Source organism: Aethina tumida, chromosome 1 (assembly GCF_024364675.1).
Source record: "Aethina tumida isolate Nest 87 chromosome 1, icAetTumi1.1, whole genome shotgun sequence".
NCBI classification, from domain to species: Eukaryota; Metazoa; Arthropoda; class Insecta; order Coleoptera; family Nitidulidae; genus Aethina; species Aethina tumida.
Genome location: NC_065435.1, coordinates 74,822,439 through 74,840,146, shown reverse-complemented (window position 1 = coordinate 74,840,146; position 17,708 = coordinate 74,822,439). Strand labels below are relative to the sequence as shown.

Sequence of the window (17,708 nt, the reverse complement as noted above, 5' to 3'; positions counted from 1 at the left end):
GGCCGGCCAACTTAAAACCGTTTATCATTTGTACGAATCACGTGAGCCAAACGAGGATAAATAAACAGTTTATGTTGGACAATCTGCTATTCGCCCGCAGGATTTGAAATATGGATGTACTGCAGGAACCGAAACCGAAGAAAAAATGTATTGTTAAAGAGTTTCCTCTGCCGATTATTTTGAATGGGGAAGGCATTTATAAGTTTAAGGCAGTTTATAGAGATTTTTGCGTGGTGGTTGAGGAGGATGAGAATGTCAGAAAATTAGCGTCAATGGGATGTTTTGGGAAGGCCAATTTTTCCCGCAGTTTTCCTACGTTTTTACAGGATAAGGTGGAAATTTTAAGAGAAAGACAATATCAACGAAGAAAAGACTGGGGAAAAATTACAGAAAATAAATTTATGAGAAAAGTTTTAGTTGTCCCTGACAGTGATATAGAAACAGAAATTGATGAGTACTTGAAAGAAGTTAAACCTAGATATGAAGTTGATCGATCTGGAATTACGGAAAAACTTTGGTTGGGTTTGGAGGAATCGTTTTTTCTTTGCAGTGCCATAAGATGTTTAGACATTTATTATGAAGACAAAGTTTTAAATGAGGATGAAGTTTGGAATTTGTTTTCTAAACACGATGCGCTTTTTCAAGAAAATTATATCGCATATTTCTATTATAGATCTAAAAATTGGGTAGTCAAACCTGGAATCAAATTCGGAGGCGATTTTTGTAGGTTTTCACATACACATTATTATAATTATGTTTATAATTTGAAATTTTAGTGTTGTACAAAGAAGGTCCACACGCCTATCACGCTTCCTTTGTGGTAATTTTGGACATACTGGATGAGAATTTGCAAAGAAAAGAAACGAATTTCCGCCGATCTATGGACTACTCAAAAATTTTAGGACTTAATAGACTTTGTGAAACAACTGGAAAGGTATATTTTAATATCAACTTATCCTCTTATAAGAAACAGCAAACATTTAACTTGTATTTTTAAAATTACAGCAATTACTAATTTGTCAAATAATCGTACCATCGGACGCACAAATACACCACAACAATCTGCACCATTATTTGATAAACGAAATAACGACAAAACGATGGCTTTCCACGCAAGAAAGACAAGCAGAAACTACATAACAATTTATTTATACAATTAATTAAATTAAATTACATCCACTCAGGGAAAAATTACATAGCAGAAGGCAGTCTTGTGTTTTTTTCTTTCTTTGTAATGCCCGTCCTTCTATATTCACTCCTTTCCTCCAGATACAATTTCTTGCATCTCTCCTTGAACTCCTCGTTTTCGTACCAACTGGCAAGGCAATCTTTCAATGCACTGTTTTCTTTTCGACATTTCACGACCATAAGGATGTTATTGTTTTTGCAGCACTCCGTAAACTGTTCCACTTCTTTGAAGCACTTTTCCGCCTTCGCGATTTCGCGCATTTTCTTCGGAATCATCACTTCCCTTTCGACTTTTCTTAACGACAAGTCATCTGGATCGCCTGGAATTTAAATGTCCCGCCATAAATTACATGACAATGACAAAAGGTTAAAAACAAACGGACAAGTATACTTTGATTTATTTATTAAACTTATGTTATAAACAAAGTAAAGCACTTTGGATCAGGTAATATGAATTTTTGGTACCTAAACCGTGTGGTCCTTTGGAATATTTATCCGGCAAAACCGACATCGTTGCTGCTTCAAACACACTACCACGACAGATATTCTCTTGCAAATTCAGAATATTGGTTAATCTTGACGTCACTTACGGACCCATTTTTCTCAACATTCACAATTTTTTTACTTAAATGAAACTATTTCTAATAAAACATAGCGTAATTAATATTCGCATTTGATAAAAAATCAACTAATTTGTGAATTAAATCGTTTTATATGCAAGCGAATTTCTATGACGTCATACATTTGTCCAATTTATGATTGGAAAGTTCAACATCTTTGACATCTAACGTCATGAGTTGCAGTTTCAATTTTTTGACAGTCAATATACAGACAACAAAGCTCTAAATTTTAATCAAACTGTACACATAAACTTAGTGAGTCGTTTCATCCATCCGTTTTCTCGTTGCAACAATTGCAGTTGTTTAGTTTACAGTAGAACATGGACCGTTTGTTGAGATTAGGCGGCGGAATGCCCGGTTTGAGTCAAGCGCCTCCTCCGAACGACGCCCCTGTTGTGGACACCGCTGAACAGGTCTACATTTCATCCCTTGCTCTTCTGAAAATGTTAAAACACGGCCGTGCCGGTGTACCCATGGAAGTTATGGGTCTTATGTTAGGTACAATTTTATAGGTTATCTTATGACTTGCACTAAAAATCTGGTTGGATTTTCAGGAGAATTCGTTGACGATTACACTGTTAGGGTCATCGATGTATTCGCGATGCCGCAAACCGGCACAGGTGTTAGTGTAGAAGCTGTGGATCCAGTGTTCCAGGCAAAAATGTTGGATATGTTGAGACAAACTGGCAGGCCAGAGATGGTGGTTGGCTGGTACCATTCCCATCCAGGTTTTGGCTGCTGGCTTTCCGGCGTTGATATTAATACACAACAGTCCTTTGAGGCATTGTCTGAAAGGGCTGTCGCTGTTGTTGTTGATCCCATTCAGTCTGTTAAAGGCAAAGTTGTAATTGATGCATTCAGGTATATGAATAAAACACTGCTTTGTTTTTTGATAGCTAATTATTTTGTTTTCCAGACTGATAAATCCCAACATGATGGTTCTCGGACAAGAACCGAGGCAAACAACCTCAAACTTGGGTCACTTACAAAAACCTTCAGTTCAGGCTTTAATCCATGGTCTGAACAGGCATTATTACTCAATTAGTATAAACTACAGGAAAAACGAATTAGAGCAGAAAATGCTTCTTAACTTACACAAAAAATCCTGGATGGATGGACTGACATTGGCTGATTATTCTGAAAATTGCAGTGTGAATGAAAAAACGGTACAGGAGATGTTAGAATTGGCAAAGAATTACAATAAGGCATTGGAAGAAGAGGAGAAAATGACACCAGAACAATTGGCAATTAAGAATGTTGGCAAACAAGATCCCAAGAGGCACCTGGAGGAGAAAGTTGATGTGCTAATGACAAATAACATTGTTCAATGTTTAGGAGCAATGCTGGACACTGTGGTCTTTAAATAATATCTCATTTTTGTACTAAATCCCTGCTGTATTAAACTATTAAGTTCATCCAGATAATTTATGTTAAAAATTTAATTTTTCAAATAAATTGGTTTCACTTTTCTTATTTTGTGATTTTATTTTTTCTAAGAAAGAGACAAATCAACATATATTTTATATACAAATTAATGTATATTAAATTATAATTTTATATACAGAAATAAAACACGATTAAACAATGAAATTAATTTATTCAAATTATAGTAACATATGAATCATGCCTGAGCATAAACTTCCAGTTGGGCGATTCTCTTATTGTTGACATGATCAACAAATCTTTGAACCCTGTCGCTGTTGCAATTAATTTCCTTCTTGTGCTTGTTTTTGAACCCACAATCTCTCTGATATTTGAAAACACAAGCCATCAAATCCCAGACGTTGAACTCAGGCCATAATACTTCAGCAAAGTACAACTGTGAATTGGAACATTGCCATAGTAGAAAATCACTTAATCTTACTTCACCAGAAGTTCTAATTAGAATATCAGGATTTGGACTTAGGTTTGTATACATGCATTGTGAAAGTAGATCTTCATTGATGTCTTCAATCAATATGTGGTTGGATTTGACGCCTTCAACGACCGTTTTTATGCTGTGGCAAATTTCATCTGTGGAAGTGTAAGCAAAACCAACATTCAGAATTGATTTCTGGTTATCTTTGGTCAAAAGCATGGATTTTGCAATACTTTTTTTAATATCATCTGGAAGCAGATCCAAATTTCCTATAACTCTAATACAAACATCATTTTTCATCAATTTCTCTTTCTCCTCAAACAACACTTTGAATTTCTCCCTTGCCAGTTTCATTAATGTATCAACCTCTTCTTTGCTTCTCTTAAAATTTTCTATACTGAATGCATAAACTGTTACTTCTTTAACCCCTAATTCCAAACACCATTGCAAACACTCTGCCAACTTCTCAAAGCCTTTGGAGTGACCCTCTGATTTTTGTACGTGAGTTTTCGTCGCAAAACGTCGATTTCCATCCATAATGAAGGCGATATGCCTTGGAATAGGGCCGCATTTCAGTACATTCATCCAGAATTTCTGGAAAAACGTTAGAGAAGAATCCACTAGCCAAGACATTATGATTTTTTCAATAAAACATGATGAAATGTAAACACATTTGACATATTCCTAACCTGCAACACGTCAACAGAAATGTAAATGACGTGTCAAGAATATTCGATATTTTAAACCTTCTTCTTTAATACATAAACCACTTCGTTTATTTATTATTAAATTTATGATCTAAATAATATTGAAATGGATTTAACTTTAAATGAAAACTGGATACGTTTAAACTATTGGATTGGTACATTCGAACTATCGAAGATGTTGTATACATTCCTGTATTTGTAAGTTCTTATAAATGTGGAATTTTGCGGTCCATGTGTTGGTTATTAAAAAATTGCCTTGTGTAGTTTGTTTAGTTTGATTATGTCGGACAATAGCAAGAATTCTGAAGTCAAAAAGCAAAACAGAAACCCGAGCAAAGATCACACATTTCGGAAAAGAAACCCCCCGAAACCCGAAAGAGACGAATCAGTTATTTATGTGAGCACAAAAACACACTTTAAGGTAATTTATGCTACTCTCTGAACATTCAAACTTAAAGTGTTATTTTTAGGCAATTGAAGAGAAGTGCGTTAAACTAATTAACAAGGACACCCCTGAAATAATAATTTACTGTTTAGGAGCTGCCATTCAACGAAGTATAATATTGGCTCTTCGACTATGTGATTCTTACACAAACTACAACATCCACACCAATACATTAACCACTGAACTCATTGGTATGTCATTAACTTTACTTAAGATTCTAGTAATAAATAAAAGTAATTTTAGATGATTTAGAACCGGCTGCCGACGACGCAGATTACGAGATTCAAAGACGCAACAATTCAGCACTAAGAATCCGTCTTTATCGAAAAGATCTACTGGAAACGGAACGAGAATAAGCGATGTTTTTCATGCTCGAAGAGCTAGTTCGATGGCTCGGCCTTACGGTCTTTGAAATATGGATAAATCTTATATCTCTGTTGATATTTACTTTATTGCTAGCTTTTAAATTTGACCCAACAATTGAAATGGCCAACAATGATTGGTGGTTAATATTTTCACCATTATTTGCTGGTGACGCACTGAACACTTATTTCTGTATTATTATATTTATTAGAAGCCTTTTAGAGGCAACAGTTAAATGTTCTTTGCTGAAAATGGCCTGGTCTGGTACTTTTTTACTAATGACATTTTTGTTCAAATTTTTACTGTGCAAAAAGTTGTTGGGGAGGGTGGATTTGGACTATTCTGAGGTGTTTGCACCTTTATATTTATTGTTACAGTTAATGGCAGTAAGAGCTTGCCAGCAGAGTTAGCAGTGGGTTGAATATATTTTTTATAAATGTTATATTTGGTAAAATTAATAGTTAGAAGTGTGGAAGTGTGTTAATTAATTTTTATTATCTTTACAAAATGTACAAATCTCCTTAATAATAATAAATTGTATAAATTTAATATGTTTTATACATTTTGAGTTAAATATCAATTTTGGTTTATTTATAATTCCAAAGTTTTTTTTACTTTGGTTTTATCCTCTGGATTTACTTTTATTGTTCCTCTAGATTCATGGCCTATAAAGAAACAATTTAAAACTAATTGTTATGAATATTCTAATAAACATTTACCCATAATTTTACTTTCATTTTCTTTGTACTGTGCTAAAATCTCATCTCTGGTTTTGTCAGCATCCAAAACAAGAACAGGTACTGTATTAAATCTCTCATTATTGCTCATCAACCATCTTTCATGACTCTCATGCAGTTGAGTCAAATATTCCAAAGTTATTGTATTTTCCTCTGGTCTTGCCCTTTTCTTCACTCTTTCATAAACAACCTCAGGACTACTCTGTAAATAGACTATAGAAAACAATAAAAAAATGATTAAATATATTTTATTAACTTTTTACCAATCAAATCAAGTTTAATGTCCACATTACTTCTGATCCACCTGAACCATTGATCCAAAACTTCATAATCAGCACTACTTAAATAACCATTTTCATAGGCTTGCACCAAAAAACAGTACCGGTTATTCTGCACAGACCTTTCAAACATTTGTACAGTTGTGCTTGAACTTTTTGGCTTGGCAGATTGTATTTTCAACCTTGTCAACATTACATAACTTTGAAAAACCCTTAACCACTCATGAATGTCTTTATATAACAAATCAAGCAAATTATAACCATCTAAATCTCTCCACCATTCAATTGGCTCCTATAAAAACAATATGGATACAAAACGAAAATAAAAAAACATATGGCCACATACAGGATAAGTTTCTATGCCAGGCATATTCTCAAAATATTTTATTAGTGTGGATTTACCAGCTCCAATATTCCCTTCAATTGACACCCTAAACGGACGATCAGCTGGCGTTTCTACATCTTTGAAATTTTTCAATGGAGTAATGCCATTGAAATTCACCTTCTTTGGCGAATTGTAAAAAACCGCTTCTGGGGCCCGTTTTGTGGCTTTATTCGTGTTCCCAACCAAATCCATTAATATATTTTGAATTCTGCAATAAATATTTGATGAGATAAATTTGAATTTTTTGTTACTAGGTCTGGATAATACATATTTATGCGTAGAAGGAAACGATTATTAATATCTCATACAATGTAAGTTCACGTTAAAAATAACTTGAACAATGGACAAATTAATCAAGACGTTAGCAAAAAACAACAAATGACCCCTTGAGTAATGGTCCTATTGTTTTCAACGACCTGTAAATATTCGCTGATGCGGTAGTAATTAATACCCATTTTGAATTGAATCGTGGTAGAAAAAAGTCGAACACAATCGCACTCCGGTTAGTTTAGAAAGTGGAGGATGCGATTTTGGACATCTCCAATTGGACGGTTCGAGAGAGAGTCGCGCAAATGACCTAAATTCGCGTATTCGCATCGTTAATTGTTCAGTGTGCAAGTGCAACTCAATCACATAACCTCGAACCACTTCAAGATGGGATTAACGCGAAGGAAACCCAAACACTTACCCTTTTTTCGAGGTAAACGAGCTGACTACCCCACAATTTTTTTTAAGTGTCAACAGACTTTTTAACATGCCAAACACAACAACATTTGTTATTGTTCTTTATCTACGTCCAGTTTTGTGTTGTGTGGTCAATGACAATCAGAAGATTTCGCGCCGTTAGTTTCTCGAGAGTTGATTGGTTTGTCGGTTACAGGACCGTACTTGCCGGGATGTTCGGACGTAATGGTGGGATATTTAAAAGAAGGGCTGTTTATGAGAATGTATTACCCTACTGATATACCCTTGGATACGGTAATTTATTCTATTTAGTTTCTTTGTTTAAGTGGAGAAAGTTTTCGCATTGTTTATTGTTCCACTTAACTTCATTAACCAAGCCCATTCACTTGTAATACTTGAAATTGTAGCAAGACGACAGCTCGATCCTTTTTAATTACAATGCATGGACAACTTGGATACCAGATTCCAGTTATTTGAAGGGTTTAGCTAAAGTACTCATGATATTCCCATTTTTGATCCGTTTGGTTTTCTGGTGGTGCGACATTAATTTGCTACCCGCTATTTATGGGGCCAAGGCGAAAACTGAACAGAAACTAAAGTGCGTCATAATGTCGCATGGTTTGGGCGCCCATAGAAACTTTTACACCAATACTTTTTGCGAATTAGCTTCCAGAGGTTTCCTTGTTGTTTCTGTGGAACACAGGGATAATTCTGCTGGTAATACGTATTATTATAAAAGCAAGGAAGATGTGAGAAATGATAATAGGGCAATTATTGATCACCTTAACATTCCTCTAGGAAAAGATCATTACAGGAGGAGAAACGAACAAGTCCACTATCGGTAATTTATTACACTTAAAAGTAATATAATCATGCAATTTTCTGTTATTTAGGTCTGAAGAATGTTCTAAGGTTTTGGATCTGTTAGTGAATCTCAACAAGGGTGAAATACCTTATAATATTCTTGATGACTTGCCTACAAACACTGGCATGTTGTTTAAACTGGCAGATTTTGAAGGTAAACTGGACTTGGATAATATTACAATGATGGGTCATTCTTTTGGAGGAGCAACCGCGCTTCTAACGCTATCTAGAAGACCAGAATTCAAGTAACAATTGAGTTTTTATAATTCTTCTGTACCTTATTATATAATTTTTAGATGTGGAGTCCTTTTGGATCCTTGGATGTTCTGCATAAAAGATGAAGACTTGCATTTAAAAATAAAACAACCACTACAATTCATTAACACGCAAACATTCCATTTAAAAAGCAATGTAAAAGTAATGGAGAAATTTATAGGGAAGAACGACACACAAATGTGCACAATTTTGTAATTCAGCTTAAGCAATATCGTGACATTTTCTAATTGTTTTGTTTCAGACACACAACTCACGAATTCCAAACGGACACGGTACTACTGATTGGTTCGTGGTTGAATTGGTTCATGCGAAAACTAGATCCGGAAGAAGCGTTAATAATCAACAATTGCATAATAATGAAATTTTTGCATGAACATGTTGGATTGCCTGAAAATGTTGACGAGATGGAAGATTTGTTGAAGATGAACAAACGCAACATCGAGTATGGATTAACCAAACCTTGGGCGTGATTTTTATTACATTGTGTTATAGCTGTTAAAAGTAGATTTAAAATGTAGTCTTAGTTAATGTTGTTAATATAATAAAAACTATACTAAACAAGTATAAATTTTATTAAAAGTAACATGACAACATAATAACAACCGTTTTAGAACATTATTGGTTCTTGAAGCTGGCGGCTCGCTTCTCAACAAAAGCAGTCATGCCCTCTTTGCGGTCTTCTGTGGCGAACGTGCCATGGAACATTCTCTTTTCGAAATGCAAACCTTCCTTTAAAGTAGTCTCGTACGCAACATTAACAGATTCCTTGGCCATGGCATTGATCAGTTGCGAATTCTTGGCGATCTTCTCGCCGATTTTGATTGTCTCTTCCAAAAGTTTGTCGACGGGGAACACTCTGGCGACCAGACCCATCTTTTCCGCTTCAGCGGCTGGAATTTGATTGCCAGTTAATACCATTTCCATCGCTTTGGATTTGCCTACGAAGCGTGGCAATCTTTGGGTGCCGCCTGCTCCGGGAATCGTGCCGAGGAGGATTTCGGGCTGGCCGAATTTGGCATTCTCTCCCGCGTAGATTATATCGCACATCATCGCCAGTTCGCAACCACCGCCCAACTGCAATAAAATTCATTAGCTGCGATTATGCAAGTAGTTCTGATACTTACAGCGTATCCGTTGACAGCAGCCAAGATGGGTTTAACGCTCTCAGCGACGCGGTTCCAATGTGCCAAAAAGTTGCCGGACATACATTGAGAGTAGGTGTTGTTTTGCATTTCTTTAATGTCTGCTCCAGCGGCGAACGCTTTCTCGCTACCGGTTATGATGATGGCACCAACTGAATCATCATTCTCCAAAGAGTTGAGGGCATTACCCACTTCCAGCATTAATCCGTTGCATAGTGCGTTCAAGGCTTTGGGTCTGTTCAGCGTTATTACTGCTACATTGTTTTGGGCGCCTGCTTTTGATACCTTTATGTACTCGTAAGAAGGGGCTGAAAATTATATAAACTTGTATTGCGCAGAAACTAATGCGCAACTAAAAAACTAAATATGACATAAATAAATATTATTCAAAAGTCAATTTTATAAATTTATACACATCAATTGTGTTTGCATTAACATGAAATAAAATTTACACTTCATATAACCTAAATTCTTACCAGCTGACATGAAACGAACTTGTTGAACAGCGGCATTTCTAGCAATAGTATTGTTCACTTGTGATAATAAAACTTTAGCCAAGGTGCGTGAAGCCATTTCTGATCGATATCGAGCACTGATCGAAGAAGGAGCTGGCGAAGACAAGTAAGAGATTTTTTAAACCGGTTAAAGTCCCAAGTCTATGAAACGTACAATCGGTCTGTGATTTTAGAGTCAGTCTCAAGGACGATTTAAATGTGTAATTTTGCTGGCCGATTATAATTTTTTATCTCGTTTTTTGATAGCAGTTTTGTAACTGGAGCTCTTGCAAGTTGTTTGTTTACTTCTATCATCTTTTAATCCATTAGTTTGATGACGTTTTGCTGATAATGGTATAGGTTATAATTATTCAGTTATGGTTATATATTAAAAATCCCAACTGAAAACAAAGGTCACGTCACAAAACGCCTAGGTCACGGGTGTTACGTGATTCCAGCGAAGAAATAAGAGTTCCAAAAATTTCAAATGAATAAACACTAAAAATCGATCTCATATTTCTCACTGAATTTTATGGTTGTGTTGAAATGTATTAATCATTGGGTCTAATTTTAGCAAAGTAAAGAGTTGATTAAAACGTGTAAACATCGTATGCTGCCGCCGTAATGTATTCTCTTTGTTAGAAAAGAGCGTGAGAAATCTTTCAACCACGAAAACTACATAAATTTGAAGGTTATCTCAGGTGGCAGGTTAGAACACTCTGATGTATTATCAAGAAATTGGTACAAACAAAACAAATAAAATGTATGTATAATTAATATTTATAGTTTGTAGGTTTGTGTTTACACTTAAATGGCAGAACAAATCCGTTTTACTAGTCAACAAATCGAACGCTTCAATGACAGAATCGAAAATTTAGTAGGAGACGAGCAATGCAGGAATATTTTTAAAAGATTTCTGACAGATTCCAGAAGACAAAACCTTTTAAATGCTTTAAAATTGTGGGAGGAGGCTAATGCATCACAAAATTTTAATGAGGACTTCTTTTTTGAGTTGTTCGATGATGTAAGTGGTTTCAATGAACAACCATTACTGAGCATAAATGAGCATGATCATAAATTGTCATATATTAAGAGTGAATGTTGCAGGATTATGGAACCAGTTAAGCATATATTTATTGATTATTTAAATAGACATTACAGGAGATTATTTTGTTAATAAATGTTTAAAATAGCTTTGTTATTTCATTTAATAATTGTGAATTTTTAAAATTATATTATGTTTATAATATTTCATTAATAAAATGTTTTGAACAAGGTTATCTAAAATATGCAGTGGAATTTCACACAATTTCACACGACTGTTGTAAGATTTATATTTTTCAGTGACATCACTGAATATAAAAAAGTGTAATGATTTTCACACATTTTATAATGATATATTTCTGCCATAACAGTGAAAAATTGATATAGAACATATGTTTATTAGATATAATGTAGTATACATTATTAAAGAAAAATTGTATTTATATACTTAAAGTTGAAAAAATGATTTTCAAACAAATGTTATAAAATTGTCATCATAGTATTACTATTACATTATAAATAAAAAAGTAATAAATTATTTATTAAACGATTGTTTACAATAAGAATATTTAAATTAATATAAATATGCAACCCAAAGTACAAGTATCAATGTGTATATAGTCTTTGTATCAAACCACATCGTTGTTGCGGTGCCATCTTCTGTAAAAAAGTTCAATTGGACTATCGCGAGTGTCGGTTTCTTGCTTTCTCAATATTATGTGAAACTGTAATCCATATACCATTCAAAGATGTTTCTGTCAACTAATGTAATGTTTAAAATATTGAATCAATTTACTCATTCTGAAACAATTTCAGCAAGTCAGATTTATAGCATTGAGTATAAATTAATAATATTAGTTAATTAGATAAAATGTTTTCAATTAAATAATTTAAATGACACTTTGAAAATTTATTTACTTTGAATAGTTAAAAAATTTTGTGAAAATGTAATTTCAAATCTTCTTGCTTCTCAATTGTCCTTAGTGATATTTTTTGTTGTTAATTTAGGTATCTAGACATATATTACAATATTGAACAATCAAAACCAAAAGAACTGACTAATAAAATCCAAATCAGTCGTTTCAGTACATATGTAAAACGAGATAACAATTTGACGGATTAACAATGTCCATTAATTTTTGCTAAGGGCACGCACTACTGTACCAATGATTAATCCCCGACAATACCGCGAAATAACATTAGCGACGGCAATTATCTAATCCACTTTTACACTTGTACGGAGCAAGTATTAATCAGGCCGCGCCTAATGGAACAGCCGCACACACAAAGTGACCGCTGTAGAAGGCAGGAATGATGAATGTGGGGTGAGAATTGAACGAGGGCGGACAACTGACCATCCACTTCTCTTGGGGTGGATTCGAAACGACCGGGATGGAACTGGGAATGCTCCGACTTCTTGGAGGGAATTTATTTATGGTGGACACGATTCGGTACTTCACTGTGTTTACACATGAAGTCAAGCTATAGTTCGGTGATGGGGATGTAAAGATTTATTATGACATGTCTAAATTTGTTGCGTCGTGCCTTCAAACACATAACTTTTGTGTAACCAATAATGACAATTGGAGTAAGTCGAAAAATAATTACTAAATAGTGAAACACGAAACATTTCTATTTCTCGAGTCGACTCTGTCAAGCCATTATCGTTGAAAATCGCCTCTCTCCCTATATTACAAGTCATACCTCATAAATTTTGAACGCTTTTAATTTTATAATTGCCCCGTCGACTTATTTACATACATATTCCACAAGCATTTAAAACGGTGCATCTGCAACGATCATTTAATTAACGAGATAAGGTTCCAACCCCACTTTTTCGAAAATATCTTATCGAAGCTAAACGATGCGAGGGTTTTAATTAAAAACAATCGTTATAATTTCCCCCCCAAATTCTGCTTGTGCCGGAAAAAGGAACAAAAGACCACTAACGATAATAAAAGACACATTCGACATACGCGTGTCGCACAAAAACCGATGTAAGAAAACGAGTGCCATCATTACTGTTCCATTGTGGACAAGATTAGCATTGTTGTAAATTACCTATAGATGATTCGTTCTTTCGGGGGGATTCAAAATAGTTTTGGACCTCGTCGCATTTATCGGAAGTAAAAAATCGCGGGGCGGTGATCGATAAAGCCGCATACGAACAATGGGATTGCGGCATGCAGAGGGACTTTGTACGTGATTACAACGCTGCAAGTGTTTTATAACATGAACCCCTATAAACAATTACCCGACACTTGCATGTACTTTTCTTCTGAAAGGCAACAGGAACCAATTGTTTATTTTATTAAAATTGAAATGATATTGAATTAGAGAAAAGAGATATTGTGAATATTGAATATACGTGTCGATATTTCACAAACAGAGCCTTTTTTTTAACAAATCACCAGCCTACAATACATACATAAATATTTTAAATAGTTTTGAAAATAAAACATAATTGATGAAATGTATTTGTGAAATTGAGCTTTATTAATGCTTTTTAATCTGTGCATAAATCAGCGCTGGTATAATTGGATGGGAGGAATTAATGACAGCCGTTATTGTGCCTGCCCAAAATCGACATGCCGATTCGCGTTTTATTCCAATAGGAAATACTCGAAAATGTTTTATTACAGTTTTATTTCGCGAAATCACCGCCGAACATAAATTATACCTTTTGCAAAACCCGCACATTGTTTATTTACGCTGTTTAGCTTTCCGAATTTACTTCAATTTGCCAAATTGAATTTGTATAAAGTATTTCCTCATTCTTCCTGAAAAAAAAAAATAAATAAAATCGAGGAAAAGGAGAGTCTGGTTTCTAATAAAAACTCCAAAATTAAGGTATTGCTGGTGCCAAAAGGTTGGGGGTTCTTCTGGTACATTAGGTGTAGATAAAAAAGTGGCTAATGCGTTTTTTGTGTACATGGTATGAAACAGTGGGGGAGAAAGTACAAATTTTCGGCGATAAACTTAATTGCAACATAACAAATAGGTTTCTGTATTTAAAACAATCGCATCGTCCTTTATCTCCCTTTTGTATCATGGTCCCGGGGGTGTGTGAAGAGACAGGGGTGGTCATGTATCAGTGGCGTGCATGTTTTTCATTAAAATGCGCTTGTTTGGATTGCGTTCAACCGATCTGTCCCTCATAAAAAATGTATAACATTCACAGGATTATCTGGCTTCAAGACCAAAAGAAAAGTGTTATACGAAGCGTGTTAAGATCGATTTTACGCAGCAGCAAACGCTGAAGAACGTCGGAACTTGTCAGGAACACGTCGTTCCATGTAAACACACGAAACGAGGCCCCATAAAATATGCCATAAAGTGCATTACGCGCATTTTCATGAATTTTAAACAACAACTCACCCCTCATACGTCCCGCCGGTCAACCGGGAATGCTCGTGGTGTTCGTGTCTTTGATGCAACAAAGTTATTTTTTCACCGTCGAATATTCACACACACGGTGGGAAAAGGAAGTTAATAAAGCCCTGCAGGAATTGGGCTGCAAATGTGGGAGGAAGAGTGTGAGTGTTTGTCGGTGAATAATGCATTTCCACTCTTTCGACGAGTCTGTAATCTATCGAGGTTTGGTTTGTCTGCTGTCTAAATTAAGTTTCGCATCGATTCGCTTCGGTTTTGTCGCCGCATTTTTCTCCGGCCACTCGTTTAATATTGCATCCGTAATTTCGGGATATACGACCGATAAATTTGACCGCACAATTTTCCTCGCCCTCCTGCCTAAAAGTTTGGGGAAACAGCTGCGTCTTTTACCTCTTTATTGAGATCAAGCACGCACTTCGATTATAATTTGATAATTTGCTTTAAGGCGGGAACAAATATGAATTTGTGTGAGAAGTGTCCGTTTTGTCAGGACCGGACTTGCGCAAAGAGCATGAAACAACCCTTTTATTAAAGTATTACGGTCTAACAAGTGTTAATTGCCATCAATTTGTCAAGGATTTAATAAAACGTGTCCGGCATTGCAGGAGATAAAAACGCAAGAAAATATCAGGTGAGGAGGAACGGGACCGTATTTATTGCTGGGGGAAAGGCGACCCGAAAAGGGTGATTATTACCCTTGACTTATGAATAAGAGTCGCCCGCTACGAGTCCCATTTCCGGAACGCAGAACCCATAAATTAACAAGACAACGAGCTCACAAGTTGCACACAAAATTTGAATTTTTTTCAACGTAACGAACGAGTAACATTTTCAATCACGGTAACAGCAAAAAATGACGGTCATATATTCATTCATGGACAGACAAATGAATCGTACGTTGTGCAATGAAAACTCATCAATTCAAATTTATACGGTCGTAAATTTGTGGAGCCTGCGGCCGAATTTTTGCGGTCAAGTTCCGCAACGTTCCAGGTGCGTTTTACCGCTATTACGACACTTTTAACGCTTTTAATTTCCTGCTCGCAATAAAATTGTGCCCCTTAATCGTATTTAATAACTGAGAAAACTATTTGTGTTCCGTACACACTTTAAGAGAGTTAAACTAATTAAAATGTGGCCCCTTTTGAAAATGAGACGGGATTATTCCGAGGCAGATTTGGGTGTGCACTTTTCCTATATCCGCGTTATCAGTCGCAGTCGTCAACGTGTTTAAATGTGCAGGAACAGCTGTTTCCGCCCCCGAAAACTCCTTTCGGCTTGCGTTATCGCTGGCCCCGAGGGCTACACTTGTTTAACTTTGCCAAAATTAACATAAGCCCACCTATACACATGTATACTTCGGTGTGTATGTCAGTTACGAGGTAAATAACTGCAGGCCGAATAATATCGATTTGTTTTTGGTTGGTTGGTTAATAAATACTTGAATTCTACCAATCCAATTTTCAGGGGATTTATTTTATTAATACAATTAACATAATATTGACTAGGTGATAAATCGATTGGTAATTGTTGTTTTTCAACTTTTCAGCTCTTTACTTTTCTATTTGAAAAGAAATCCGTGTTTTGTAGCGGCCACACATATGAGGTAGGTGAAATAATTTTATTAATATAATGATAATATTAAATTATTCATTTCATTTCTTTAAAATATATGTGCCTCTCCGCACTAATTCGTTTCATAAGTAAATCTTGATCTATTTGGTTCCAACATTCGCGCATGCGCTTTATGGTCGGGCTATTGTTTCAATGGTAGAGGAGCTGAGGCGTGCCTCTAGCCAATGAGATGGCGTCAACCAGTAATAACACGAAAAAAATTATTAACATAAGAAATGCCCTTGACGTGATAGATTTTTTATTAAATAAATGTGTATTTCCAGTTTGTGTTTGACACCAGACTCAAACCTCACGAGCCGCCACTGTTTAAAGATAAACTGACTTTTTTATGTTGGTAGTGAGGAAATGCTGTTATGCATATCTGGTACCGCGTACCACAGTAATGTGGGACTAGTTTGGGGGACTTATTAATCATGTGATCTCATAATGTATTGCCGGTTTACCGGATTTATTCTGCAAAAATCTGAGGCTATCTCTATGATGAATAAAATTAGTGATATAACTCATACATTGGCTCACAATGGTTTGTGTATGCAATGCAACTTCACACTTCTCCCACATCAAAATATCGTCAGTAAAGATACACAAAAGAATGATTTATACGAGTCGGATTATCTGACAGTAATTAACTAGGCGATAAATCGATCTGTAACAACACAATAACCCTATTAAAAGAAAAGTTAAAATAAATATCAGAAGTACACATTTAGTCAGTTGGAATTGTGGTAGTAAAAGTGACAAGGATTTTTTATGTGATCCGAAGTAAAATACTAGTTTAAAGTTGATGGTACTTTTTTTCACTCTAGACACTCATCAATTATTTCACCTTAAAAAGATTCGAGCGAATAGTCCCTATTTTCCACCTCATTGTGTGGGATAATTGGCAAATCCTTCTTGTATCTCTATCTGTACTTTCAATCATAGTGACTTAATTTGTTAAACATGGTCCTTTATTTAAAATTGTAATAAGTGAAAACAACTCGTTCTTAATCGAAACGCTAATTACTCGCTGACAGCGCAAAGTAAAAAGAAAATTCCTGGAAATTAGCGACTTATTTTTCTTAATTATTTAGATGCGGCCTTTGTACGTCGAAAACCAACCCCACTCGCAATGTAAAGCAATGTAAACAATGTCTGCACTCATTCTCGATGTAAATTATTTGCGATCACAATACCAGACTCTTTTTCCCACTTTTTATTTTCTAAAAAGACGCACAAATAGATAAACGATGGAAAAAATATATCTTCTATATACTAATGTAAATGCTCGTCGTTGCATTGCAGTTAGTTAATTGTGTTATTCAGTTAAATATATCAATCAGTTGTGGCATCCGAAAATGTTGATATAAACAATGTAGATTTGTTCTTGACAAGACCAGTGATTAATACTCGTATCACACTGTGCGCTCCTCAACCTTCTATTCTGATTGACGTTTTTGCGCAGGGAGATTTTAATACATCATAAATCACGTGGTCCGTTAACTGCGTTTTTCGAAGATTAACACACAGGCAACGTCGAAATGCACCCTCGAGGGGGTGGGATATTAAAATGTAATGCCCATGATTTATGCAGTGGCCAGAAACAAAGACATCGA

General features: G+C 35.3%; 7 protein-coding genes across 10 annotated transcripts; 3 read left to right on the top strand and 4 right to left on the bottom strand.

The window, feature by feature from the left end:
* The first annotated feature begins 99 nt into the window (after window positions 1-99).
* LOC109603914 (26S proteasome non-ATPase regulatory subunit 14) lies at window positions 100-3,281 on the top strand. Of its 3 annotated transcripts, XM_020020424.2 has the most exons (5): window positions 100-723; window positions 777-934; window positions 2,126-2,306; window positions 2,363-2,669; window positions 2,725-3,281. In XM_020020424.2, exons 1-5 carry the CDS (start codon window positions 111-113, stop codon window positions 3,173-3,175), a joined length of 1,710 nt encoding a protein of 569 aa, XP_019875983.2. In that variant the 5' UTR covers window positions 100-110; the 3' UTR covers window positions 3,176-3,281. The 3 variants fall into 3 exon arrangements, with proteins under 3 accessions (XP_019875983.2, XP_019875999.1, XP_019875990.1); XM_020020440.2 differs by lacking the exons at window positions 100-723; window positions 777-934 and adding an exon at window positions 1,951-2,063; XM_020020431.2 differs by lacking the exons at window positions 100-723; window positions 777-934 and adding an exon at window positions 1,971-2,063 and having other exon boundaries at window positions 2,116-2,306.
* Window positions 1,129-1,763, bottom strand: LOC109603958 (COX assembly mitochondrial protein homolog). Its single transcript, XM_020020473.2, has 2 exons — window positions 1,654-1,763; window positions 1,129-1,508 (listed from the first exon to the last, which is right to left on the bottom strand). The coding sequence occupies exons 1-2, from the start codon at window positions 1,697-1,699 to the stop codon at window positions 1,192-1,194; spliced, it is 363 nt and encodes a 120-aa protein (XP_019876032.1). The 5' UTR covers window positions 1,700-1,763; the 3' UTR covers window positions 1,129-1,191.
* A 104-nt stretch (window positions 3,282-3,385) lies between the features above and the next one.
* Window positions 3,386-4,490, bottom strand: LOC109603363 (dehydrodolichyl diphosphate synthase complex subunit DHDDS). Its single transcript, XM_020019855.2, has 2 exons — window positions 4,413-4,490; window positions 3,386-4,355 (listed from the first exon to the last, which is right to left on the bottom strand). The coding sequence occupies exon 2, from the start codon at window positions 4,297-4,299 to the stop codon at window positions 3,430-3,432; it is 870 nt and encodes a 289-aa protein (XP_019875414.1). The 5' UTR covers window positions 4,300-4,355; window positions 4,413-4,490; the 3' UTR covers window positions 3,386-3,429.
* A 26-nt stretch (window positions 4,491-4,516) lies between these two features.
* LOC109603372 (transmembrane protein 203) lies at window positions 4,517-5,730 on the top strand. Of its 2 annotated transcripts, XM_020019875.2 has the most exons (3): window positions 4,517-4,794; window positions 4,844-5,009; window positions 5,062-5,318. In XM_020019875.2, exons 1-3 carry the CDS (start codon window positions 4,654-4,656, stop codon window positions 5,172-5,174), a joined length of 420 nt encoding a protein of 139 aa, XP_019875434.1. In that variant the 5' UTR covers window positions 4,517-4,653; the 3' UTR covers window positions 5,175-5,318. The 2 variants fall into 2 exon arrangements, with proteins under 2 accessions (XP_019875434.1, XP_049817093.1); XM_049961136.1 differs by lacking the exon at window positions 4,517-4,794 and having other exon boundaries at window positions 4,871-5,009; window positions 5,062-5,730.
* Window positions 5,658-7,421, bottom strand: LOC126264242 (deoxynucleoside kinase-like). Its single transcript, XM_049961134.1, has 5 exons — window positions 7,270-7,421; window positions 6,543-6,789; window positions 6,182-6,488; window positions 5,901-6,131; window positions 5,658-5,846 (listed from the first exon to the last, which is right to left on the bottom strand). The coding sequence occupies exons 1-5, from the start codon at window positions 7,335-7,337 to the stop codon at window positions 5,773-5,775; spliced, it is 927 nt and encodes a 308-aa protein (XP_049817091.1). The 5' UTR covers window positions 7,338-7,421; the 3' UTR covers window positions 5,658-5,772.
* LOC109603052 (platelet-activating factor acetylhydrolase-like) lies at window positions 7,041-8,966 on the top strand. The gene is made up of 6 exons (XM_049961133.1): window positions 7,041-7,281; window positions 7,462-7,559; window positions 7,673-8,106; window positions 8,159-8,374; window positions 8,426-8,596; window positions 8,647-8,966. Exons 1-6 carry the CDS (start codon window positions 7,236-7,238, stop codon window positions 8,873-8,875), a joined length of 1,194 nt encoding a protein of 397 aa, XP_049817090.1. The 5' UTR covers window positions 7,041-7,235; the 3' UTR covers window positions 8,876-8,966.
* LOC126264243 (enoyl-CoA hydratase, mitochondrial) lies at window positions 8,960-10,257 on the bottom strand. Its single transcript, XM_049961135.1, has 3 exons — window positions 10,024-10,257; window positions 9,530-9,855; window positions 8,960-9,479 (listed from the first exon to the last, which is right to left on the bottom strand). The coding sequence occupies exons 1-3, from the start codon at window positions 10,118-10,120 to the stop codon at window positions 9,021-9,023; spliced, it is 882 nt and encodes a 293-aa protein (XP_049817092.1). The 5' UTR covers window positions 10,121-10,257; the 3' UTR covers window positions 8,960-9,020.
* Between the last annotated feature and the right edge of the window lie 7,451 nt (window positions 10,258-17,708).